At 47.2% G+C, this 11,702-nt stretch overlaps 1 protein-coding gene across 2 annotated transcripts; it reads left to right on the top strand.

Moving 5' to 3' along the window:
* Positions 1–4,361: 4,361 nt before the first annotated feature.
* pdcb (phosducin b) lies at positions 4,362–7,694 on the top strand. 2 transcript variants are annotated; one of them, XM_060067661.1, is made up of 4 exons: positions 4,362–4,479; positions 5,324–5,386; positions 6,116–6,258; positions 6,437–7,694. In XM_060067661.1, exons 2-4 carry the CDS (start codon positions 5,341–5,343, stop codon positions 6,947–6,949), a joined length of 702 nt encoding a protein of 233 aa, XP_059923644.1. In that variant the 5' UTR covers positions 4,362–4,479; positions 5,324–5,340; the 3' UTR covers positions 6,950–7,694. The 2 variants fall into 2 exon arrangements, with proteins under 2 accessions (XP_059923644.1, XP_059923645.1); XM_060067662.1 differs by having other exon boundaries at positions 4,370–4,494.
* Positions 7,695–11,702: the final 4,008 nt, after the last annotated feature.

Genomic DNA, 11,702 nt, shown 5'->3' on the forward strand with positions numbered 1-11,702 from the left:
ATGGAGGGCCTATGGAGGGCCTATGGAGGGCCTATAGAGGGCCTATGGAGGGCCTATAGAGGGCCTATGGAGGGCCTATGGAGGGCCTATGGAGGGCCTATGGAGGGCCTATAGAGGGCCTATAGAGGGCCTATGGAGGGCCTATGGAGGGCCTATGGAGGGCCTATAGAGGGCCTATGGAGGGCCTATAGAGGGCCTATAGAGGGCCTATGGAGGGCCTATGGAGGGCCTATGGAGGGCCTATAGAGGGCCTATGGAGGGCCTATGGAGGGCCTATAGAGGACCTATGGAGGACCTATGGAGGGCCTATAGAGGGCCTATAGAGGGCCTATAGAGGGCCTATAGAGGACCTATGGAGGGCCTATAGAGGGCCTATAGAGGACCTATGGAGGGCCTATAGAGGGCCTATGGAGGGCCTATAGAGGGCCTATAGAGGACCTATGGAGGGCCTATAGAGGGCCTATAGAGGGCCTATAGAGGGCCTATGGAGGGCCTATGGAGGGCCTATGGAGGGCCTATAGAGGACCTATGGAGGGCCTATAGAGGGCCTATGGAGGGCCTATAGAGGGCCTATAGAGGGCCTATGGAGGGCCTATGGAGGGCCTATAGAGGGCCTATGGAGGGCCTATAGAGGGCCTATGGAGGGCCTATAGAGGGCCTATGGAGGGCCTATAGAGGGCCTATAGAGGACCTATGGGGTGCTGTGTTGATGCTACGGGAGGCCTCCTGTCTGACAGTACATCACTGAGGTCTAATCAGCGCAGGCCTAACAGAGCTGCTGCCCTCCTCATGTACCTGAGGAATGCAGCGTCACCAAGTCATGACTCAATGTATGAACAAACTGTATCCTGGACGGATGACATCCTCATCGGTCCCAGCGGGGCTGTGCACTGCTGGCTCACTCCTGTATTCTCATCGGTCCCAGCGGGGCTGTGCACTGCTGGCTCACTCCTGTATTCTCATCGGTCCCAGCGGGGCTGTGCACTGCTGGCTCACTCCTGTATTCTCATGATTCTTTAACGTATCAACACTGTCAGTATTACCAACGAGAGGAGTGATAGTATTACTATATATGTTAGTATTACCAACGAGAGGAGTGATAGTATTACCAACGAGAGGAGTGATAGTATTACTATATATGTTAGTATTACCAACGAGAGGAGTGATAGTATTACTATATATGTTAGTAGGACAGTGACATACTGAGGGGCCGTATTTGCAGCATGACCCACATCCTTTCTTTCCAGTAAGGGGACGTCATCCAGCATATGGCCGACGGGAGGCCCCTGTGTGTGGGGCCCCTGTGTGGGGGGCCCCTATGTGGGGGGCCCCTGTGTGGGGGGCCCTGTGTGTGGGGGGCCCCTATGTGGGGGGCCCCTATGTGGGGGGCCCTGTGTGTGGGGGGCCCCTGTGTGTGAGGCCCCTGTGTGTGGGGGGCCCCTGTGTGTGTGAGGCCCCTGTGTGTGGGGGGCCCCTGTGTGTGTGAGGCCCCTGTGTGTGGGGCCCCTGTGTGTGGGGCCCCTATGTGGGGGGCCCCTATGTGGGGGGCCCTGTGTGTGGGGCCCCTGTGTGTGGGGCCCCTGTGTGTGGGGCCCCTATGTGGGGGGCCCCTGTGTGTGGGAGGCCCCTGTGTGTGGGAGGCCCCTGTGTGTGGGGCCCCTGTGTGGGAGGCCCCTGTGTGGGAGGCCCCTGTGTGTGGGGCCCCTATGTGGGGGGCCCCTATGTGGGGGGCCCTGTGTGTGGGGCCCCTATGTGGGGGGCCCCTGTGTGTGGGAGGCCCCTGTGTGTGGGGCCCCTATGTGGGGGGCCCTGTGTGTGGGAGGCCCCTGTGTGTGTGAGGCCCCTGTGTGTGGGGCCCCTGTGTGGGAGGCCCCTGTGTGTGGGGCCCCTGTGTGGGGGGCCCCTGTGTGTGGGGGGCCCCTGTGTGTGGGGGGCCCCTGTCGGCCCCACATTGAACCACACCATGGTTTAGTCACTTTGTAATTCTAGTGTGATCTAGTATGATGCCATGGCATACTAGAAAATGATCTCAGATTTATATGATGTCATCATGATGGCATACTAGAAATGTGGCATTGTCATAGTAACATACAGTATCATTTCAACTAGTCATGTCCTCTGAGTCACTATCCCACAACTGCCGCGCTTAATTGGTCATCTTGATTCGGATGAAATCGGTTGGACACTTTCACAGGACCCTGATGTTGGGAAAACTAGTTTCATATCAGCTCCCCACCCCTCATCAGCGTTACGTCTTGGGAGACACATGAGCAAATGATCCATTGTAGGATGGACTCAACCTTTGTTCTCTCCCTTCCCTGAGAGTGCACGCCGCATTGTACTAATACTATTATCCATGTTTATTGTTTAGTGTGCGTCCGTTCAACCTGATTGGATGGGTATTTGTGATGATATTCATTTATTTGTTTGTACATGTTTTGTGTTGAATCATTGCTACTACTGTTGTACAACTAATTTCCCCTCTGCCCGACGAAAGATGCACTCTATTTGGAGGGTTTTGAAGCGAGATTATCAACGCCCATGATAATAGGAACTGGGCAATTATCTCATAATTGATCACCTTATCGTATTCGTGGCATGCAACATAGAACGTACATAAAGACATACAGACCTTTAGCTTACCTGAAAAGCTTCCCATGGAAAGGGGGGGGGGGTAAGCTCTCCAAGGGAGCTTGGTATTGCATTCCTCTCATTCCTCCTGAAGGCTTGGCCGCTGAGTGCTCGGAGGTGTGCCATGCGGGGCTTTGCGTGGGAGCAGACAGGTGAGGCAACGGCCTTCCTCTAAAGGCCTCCCTCCTCCGACCTCAGGGACTTCCTCCCTGGGTCTGAAAGCCCCCAAGCCTCGGTTGTGAGTTGAGATAACAGATTATAAACGTCATCATACATTGATACAATTGCAGAAGGTCAAAATCAATTAAAAACGAACACATATGTTCTAACGTGATGTATTTGCAGGAGTGTGACCTCAATGAGGTTGATTTAAAAAAAACTATATTTTTGTTTATCAATTAGTTTTAGGAAGCATTAAATGGGCGTTTTCATTAAAGCTGATCCAAAGTGCTTGACATGCTAAACATAAAAAGGTAATTAACAGCAGAAAGCTTACTTACTACCTCTAGTGGTCACATAAGGTATTTCATGTAAACTGCATCAGACGGGGCTTTGGGTATATACGAACAGATACAGAGCAGGAAGAGATACAAAAGTTACACATAATCCAATGGATGGGTTCTCAGAAATCTGTTTTTCTCAGATCAAAGTGCAATGACATGTTAAAGTAAATCTGATATTACTCATGTATAAAGGTATGGAATATTGGAATACGTGGGTTTCTCTGGGGCCATGTTAGGTTTCATCTGGATGAATTAGAATAACTAATAATACAATTAAATTACAAAAGTAAAGTAGTTCTAAATGTATTTTCTCCACACTCGCTAACACCTAATTGGATGACCCTATGATTCAGCTATCGACCCACCCAGACTAAATCAGGGTGTGAGGCTTGATCCTGAAATACAACTGACATTCCTTCCTAGGACATAAAGTTCTTCTACTAGAGGTAATCTCCCGTTTAAGATATCCCCATTAAATGAATGTCTCAACATAACCAATCCAAGTCTGTCTGCATGAACAGGCGATCCCAGGAGTAAAGCAAAGAAATGAAAGTAAGAAATGAAAAAGAAAATCATCACTCAATCATCAATCATCATTGGCTGAAAAGGAATGAATGAGGTGGGGAAAGAAGAATACAATGTGCGAAGGGGGAGGACATTTATTGTATTTAAATATAATGTATTATTTCCAACTGTACACCAAAGTATATTGTTAAAAATGTCACAAAGATAATGTGGCCTATTTTAGTTTTTGTATACTTTTCTTACTTTCTACTTAAAAAGCCGGTCAACATGGACTATTGAACCATGCACAAGGACTAAACTAGATGTGTGTCTGCAGTTTATTTCAAAGAAATTGAAAGTCTTCTTTCTCGAAAGTCTTCTTTCTCTACTAAGCAGAAAATGTTGGCACCTGGGGCAAAGCGTCTGTGCACATTACATGCATGGGCCTAGAACTGGTTTCTTTGTTTTCAAATTGTGTAAAGCCCAATGCCTGGAAGAAATCTGAATTCCAGAGAGGATTGGTATTGTTGTAAAGAATATCAGTAACTCTACACATGGGAATTCTTCTTCTCTCTGTCTTTCTCACTATCTTGATCTCTCTCTCCGAATGGTGTGCATTACGAGGTGGAGGTCTGTGTTCTTAACTTAAATCCTCTTAGGAACCCCACGCTATTTCTGTTTGGCTGAACCGTGATGCTTGTATTTAAATCTTCTTTAGGTCGTGCTCATTGGCTGGAAAAGACACACGCATGCACACAAAAACAAGACCGTCCTGCAGTGGACACCAGAGTGAAGTCCATCTGAGTCCAGCACGGTGAGCCAAGGTGAGCTACTGACGCAGGTAAGACCGCAGGAGGTAAGAACCACTTCCAGCTCCCCTGTTCTGCATTGTAGTGGAGAGGTCAACTTGGACTTTGTTTGCAACACAAAGTATAGCTTTGGGTCAAAACATTAGAACAGCACGTGCTTTTGACATTAACGTCACAGAATCTTCAAAGCGCTTTGTCATGGCCTTGTCTGGCTCTTAGTCAACCCAGACCATGGCACAGTATCGTAGAGAAAATATTTGACAATTTAGCCATTAGTTGTTGAGAAAAGGTTAGAAACCTTGTGTGATGTAAAGAGAGAAACAACTATGTGAACACATGCATACACACTTGTATGTCAACATTTACTTTCACCCAAGAGGGTGTAGAGGAAAGCCCTCCTTAATCGGTTTGGCGCTCAAGAAGGAATACCTTTGATTCCATTTGAAACCTTATGTATGTATATTCACCTTAACACTGCCACAGAATCAGACATGAACATGAATCAAGGCAGAAATTATGTTTGGGGAAGGATGGACAAAAGGTCACTTAATATGATGTAAAGTGAATAATGTGTATGCAATATTGGTTAGATTGTATTCTCTTTAAGGGTTTGACAAAGTTCAGAAAAGAGAATTGCTATTTGTTTTTGCATCGGCTGTTTTATTTTCAATTTGAGCCTCAAGAGCTAACAGCAAACTAGAGAAGCTAATCCGGCTGTAATCCTCTAAAACCACATTAATTAGATTAATTATCACAGGATTGTCCAGCCACTGTGGTCACAATGACAAGCTTCAAAAGTCTAACCCTACAGTTGCGGTAACCCACCGAGGGCTGCTGGCTACCAAGAAGCTCAACAGTTGTATTTTTCCGTGACAGGTAACCACAAAAAGAAGATGTCCGACAGAGCCCTGGAGATGGAGGAGTGTGTGACACAAACGGGTAAGCACAGAACCAACTCAGACCAGCTCCTGAACGCTGGTTCATCTGTTTGTGTGCCTTGTTTGGTGTGAAGATCTGGAATCAAATGAATTAAACCCATTAACGTTTTTGGTAACTTACGATGTCATTGTGATCATTGGGTTGCACTTTACAAAGAGCCTGAATTATGAGAAGTGCGAGCAATGAGCAATGAGGAACTCTGTGGCAGAAAGAGGGGAGAATCGTTGGAGCTTTGCCAAACTAAATGACACTCTAATCTTCTTTCTCTACCTCTCTTATATAACTTTGGGTGCAATTAGTCCTGCTTTAAGGGCTCGAATAAGACTGTAATCCCTGAGCCAAGATGGAAGACGAACACACAAGTGCGTCATTCCCCGTGCTGCAGAATGCACATCCAGACAAGGGATCGATTCTTATTGATATCCATTGTAATGCAATCTTCACCAACTTAATTAATTCATAGGTTTCCTGTGAGCCCTTTGGTTACGATGCTCCCTTATGCCATGAGACAACTTGGAGCTGACACTCCAACTTCTGTCTTTTTTAGAAGCAACACATGTCGCCTAATATCCAATCATGTCAAACCTTCTCCTTGTCAGGACAATGCCCACTGGTTGTCCATGGTCCATGGCCCGTTGGCCATGGTTGTTCTTATTTTTCATATCTCAGTAAAGAGCTTGTTTGCGTGCATCAATCCCCTTCCGACCCCAGTGCTCTGACCCACCACAGGACCGAAGGGAGTGATCAACGACTGGAGAAGGTTTAAGCTGGAGAGCATGGACCAGGAGAGCCTGCCGCCCGCCAAGAGGGAACTCCTCAGACAGATGTCATCTCCACAGAAGCCTCACGACAAATCAAATGTCAACCGCAAGGTATCAGGGTCCCATCGTTCAGGGTTACCAACTTATCCCGTCCTCTGGGGCGTACAGATGGAAACATGTGGTAGGACCCATGATGGGATGATGTTGAAACATCAAGAGACAGATCAATGAAACGCCAGAGCAGAGCTCCCAGGCATCAGGGGTTACAGCAACGCTCTTGTGCTTTCAGATGAGCATCCAGGAGTACGAGTTGCTGAAGGAGGAGGACGAAGCCAGTCTGAAGAAGTACCGAAAGCAGTGCATGCAGGAGATGCACGAGAAGCTCAGCTTCGGGCCCAAGTTTGAAGGCGTGCACGAGTTGGACAGTGGAGAGGCTTTCCTGGAGGTCATCGAGAAGGAGCACCATTCCACGGTGGTGGTGGTCCACATTTACAAGGCGGGGGTCAAAGGGTGCGAGGAGCTGAACGGATGCCTTGACTGCCTGGTCACCGAGTACCCCACCGTCAAGTTCTGCAGGATCGACGCGGTGGCCTCGGGCGCCGGGGAGCGGTTCTCTGACGACGTTCTGCCCACGCTGCTGGTGTACAAGGCCGGAGAGCTGCTGGGGAACTTCCTGGCCTGCTGCAAGCACCTCAACGAGGAGTTCTTTGCCACCGACGTGGAGGCTTTCCTCAACGGCTACGGCCTGCTGCCAGAGAAGGAGATGCCTGGGATGGATAGTGAGGACAACGACGTGGAGTGAGGAGGCCTGTGTGAGGGTTAGGGGTCGGGACAGTTTGTTTAAGGGTGAATAGAAAAGGCGATACGTTCACTGTAGCTTAACGGTGTTCAAGAGTGTATTTGAATTCAAATTGGTTTGCAGCCATATTGTGAAGCAATGTAAATATCAGTGGTAAAAGAGGACTGAAGGGAATTGGCTAAATGTAGCTATACGGCATATTATGGACCACATTTAGTTGTTTGCTCAAATGCAAATCACAACCAATTCAAGTAAAAAACTAAACACATTTTATTTTTCTAATTATATATTTATGTTAAATAGTTGTTTACTACTGTATTTAATTTTGATTTGAATATAAACTCTGTCTTACACATTAAGTATGTAATCAACAGCAGAAATTAATTAACACTGAAAGTTTAAAGAAGTAACTGTCCGCCGATGCGTCAGCTCGCTGCTGCATCATCAGGGTCTAAAGCAGCCGCTGCAACCATCGTCTGGAGAAGAGTTCCCATTGGTCCAGGACATTTATAAACACTGTCATCATGCTTCCTGTGTATACTGTGGAGGTGGATGAGGCTCTCTGTACGACAGCACTTGGTTGGGAAACACTGTTGTTGTGGGAACCACTGTAATGGATCATAGCGCTGGTCACTCTCTTTCTTATGAGGAATATGCGATGAACGTACAATTCTACACTGTAATGGAATTCTAATTGAAATACTAAAGCTGTTGACCAGAATAACAAAATAAAAATGATAATCATTTTGATGATTTGCTTTTGTTTGCTTTTGATTTTTTTTTTTTTATGTTAACTAAACGCTAAAAAATATAATATAAGCTTAGAATTCAATTCACGGAACAGTTAACAAAAGCCTAACACCATTACTTACTTGCCTTCTCTGTGACCCTTGAAGGGTTTGAAAAGCTTTAAACCAAACATTCCCTCCCATTTGAGATACTGACTCAAGGGCGCTAAGACCAATAAAGGCTAAACATCGATGCACACGCAACTGATAACCTTAGGAGCCACACATAACTGTGTGGCTTTAATTGAGCTCACGCAGCCTTTTGACCAAACAGCAACAGGAAACCACAACATCAATAAATACTCCAACCTCTCCTCCATACGATGATATCATTTTCGTCTTAAGGTGAACCGGCCATCGCCCCCAGCGTGAAGGCAACCCCCCGTCACACATTATATAATGACTTGTTTTGAAGACAGACCGGCCGGTGAGAGATCTGCTGAGGACGAATCACGCCTGATCCTCTTATGGGATTGAGGAGGGCGGGGGGCGTGTGCCGCCTCCACACCTGACCCCACAATCAGGAGTTCAACAGGGAGACTACTGGGCCCTCACGGCTCCTCCAGGGCCGTCAAAACCACAACACCTTGGCTCTTAACAGAAAATCAAAAATCCAATCATTACTTTACATCTTGTTTTATTGCCCATGACAACAAATGCTGAGTAACAATGAGGTTATCTAAGACACTGCAAAGAGATAATCTCTCTGTAGATTCTAACGGGGGGGAAATTAATCGTAGTCATTCCATATCTGATTTGCATCAGCATCCGGAGTGAATTGCTGAGACATCCTATCGCACATTTCTGTGTGGTTATGGTGTTGGCTCAACGCCACATTGGGCACTGGCCTGTGTTGCCTCAAGCTTACTATCACCTGCCTTTGCACAAGCGTGTCTAAGATTTATCACCTTTTCTCCTCGAATACCTCCCACCTGAGCTCTGCATGCTGCGGGCTGCTGGCTGAAGTGTCCAGACACGCCCCAGCCCTCCCCCTCTCTGGCAGGCCCTCACCAGGACCAGGACGCCCCCGCATGCGGCAGGCCCTCACCAGGACCAGCCCTCCCCCTCTCTGGCAGGCCCTCACCAGGACCAGGACCAGCCCTCCCCCTCTCTGGCAGGCCCTCACCAGGACCAGCCCTCCCCCTCTCTGGCAGGCCCTCACCAGGACCAGGACGCCCCCGCATGCGGCAGGCCCTCACCAGGACCAGCCCTCCCCCTCTCTGGCAGGCCCTCACCAGGACCAGGACGCCCCCGCATGCGGCAGGCCCTCACCAGGACCAGCCCTCCCCCTCTCTGGCAGGCCCTCACCAGGACCAGGACGCCCCCGCATGCGGCAGGCCCTCACCAGGACCAGCCCTCCCCCTCTCTGGCAGGCCCTCACCAGGACCAGCCCTCCCCCTCTCTGGCAGGCCCTCACCAGGACCAGCCCTCCCCCTCTCTGGCAGGCCCTCACCAGGACCAGCCCTCCCCCTCTCTGGCAGGCCCTCACCAGGACCAGCCCTCCCCCTCTCTGGCAGGCCCTCACCAGGACCAGCCCTCCCCCTCTCTGGCAGGCCCTCACCAGGACCAGGACCAGCCCTCCCCCTCTCTGGCAGGCCCTCACCAGGACCAGGACCAGCCCTCCCCCTCTCTGGCAGGCCCTCACCAGGACCAGGACGCCCCCGCATGCGGCAGGCCCTCACCAGGACCAGGACGCCCCCGCATGCGCGCCAGCGGGGGCCTTTGGTTGCCAGACTGTATTACCAGTTGGGGAATAAATAAATGTAACTATTTTGGGTCAAATCTATTCTGGTGTACTGCAACAACATCATCTAGGTATCCAGTCTCTGGTCCTCAGACCCCTTCCTCAGGGTGTCAGTGGACCCAGGGTCTCTAACCACACTGCCCCTCCGGTATGGCGTTGTGTTGGGTTGTTGTTGTGAGGCTCTAATGTTGACACTGCTTTACTAATTACAGCTGACAGGACCAGGCGCTCCGGCTAGCTGCTCTACTGCCCCCACATAAAGCACGGCCATCTGAGGAAACACCATGTGACACAACCACAGGGATTCCTGCTGGGGAGTCCCTCTTCCACAACGCCTAAAATGGGCAGCAGGATATAGCAGGAAATGCTACCTCACTGACCATTTGTCCACTAGATGATGATGCCTATAAGGTGAAAAGTGAAGCGCTTCATCAGAAAGGCTTTTTGAATACATTTGGATACTTTGAGTATTTTCTACGTTATAATTCCATAGCTACGAGACTTAAAATAAAATAAAATAGTGATTGCGTTCATTATCGTTCGATGGAGGAAGATGTTGAAATCATGACTCCAACTACAGAAGAGTCTCCGTCATGGTAACGACAAAACAAGGGGAGGGCTGAGTAATCCGGAAAGGTGGAGAGAAGGATGTAAGGGATAAGGAGAGAGGTCCGCATGGATAGAAGGAGGTCCGAATACGAATCCTGTTAAATAGCAGATGACAGTGTGGCTGTCACCCCCTCTACAGTCATCACTTCAAAGCATTTCATTGAAGTCTCTCACGCTATACATTTCCGCTGCGGGATCTGCCCTGTTGGTTTAAGCCTCATTTGGACATGAATGGATGACGGTAATTCATACGGATTCTAATGCGTCAATGAAAATAAATACAATTACAAACATTGAAAAAGTAGAAATAATATAATATTTATTTAGCCTACTTAAATTTAATTAAATAAAGCATCTATGAAAACAATAAATAAAAAAGTCTATGGCCTTTAGCATCCGGTCACTATTTGATTCAGTGTAGGCGACGTTCACACAGAAACTGACTCCAACTCAGAAGCTTGCAAAGCAGATCTGAGGTTTGCAGGCGGGTAGCCAATCTGCTGTCTGAAGCAACACTTTGAGTTTGCAGTTCACTAATCTTATCTTTTGTCTTGTGGATATTCAAAGGTGATTATTCACCCAAAACTGGTTCAAACAGGATAGAAATGCTTACAATGCCTGATGTGTCATGAGGAACAAAGCTAAGGAATTAGGGACATGAAACTTCACTAAGGAGTGTATTATGGAGTAGTGGTGTCCAGAGTCAACGGTTGATTCTCCATCACTCCTCTACTAACCTATGTTAGGACCCTCTTAAGGAAACTTTTACTTGAACATTTATAAAAGTTATGCGCGTTTTCATGTTCCTAATATGGTTTTATTACATAGATCGTAAGATGATTTCTGATTTGGATGCTTGGATACTTACTCAAAAGTATCCAATTAGTTAAATTATTGAACAGATTACAAATGTTAGGTACAGGGAGCAAAGGAGCACAGACTATCCACAATTCAGGTGCATTCCAATCTGGAAATCGATCAAGGTCATTAACCTTTAGTTCAAATGATTGGCAATGTCAAAAAAATAAATAATGAAATTATCCAAAACAAAAATAGGAAAATAGTACGTAAATAAAATGCAGCAGGAGACTTAGGCTAATGATTTATAATTTGATTATATAGTCCATGTTTATTTTGTAATAATTTCGTTTTATGTCAATAACGACAAACAATAAACAAAGATGACGATGACAATGCTCCAAGATGCAAACACGTATATTTTAAAGTTCGTATAATGGTTGTTTTTTTTCCTCAACTACACGTACCCACTTTATACAAGCCAAGCTGCTTAGAAAAGTGTCTGCTAAATAACACAATTTAAAATAAGGTGAAGTAAGGTAAATGTAATTTCAAAATCAACATAATGTTTTAGCGCCATCGTCTGTAATTGCATAGACATTGCAACAATGTAAAAAACAACAACTAAATGAATTGGTAAATATTCAAAGTTCCAGTGCATCGTTATCATAGTCCATTTACGTTTTCATAAAATATATTGTCATAGCATCGAACTACATTGTGGCGTGAGGCTTCTACTGCCAAAGACTATCATACACTTCATTAGACACATAAGCCTTATAAACATAAGACTACATATACCACAATGCACCGCGGG

The sequence above is a fragment of the Gadus macrocephalus genome, chromosome 12, assembly GCF_031168955.1.
Source record: "Gadus macrocephalus chromosome 12, ASM3116895v1".
NCBI classification, from domain to species: domain Eukaryota; kingdom Metazoa; phylum Chordata; class Actinopteri; order Gadiformes; family Gadidae; genus Gadus; species Gadus macrocephalus.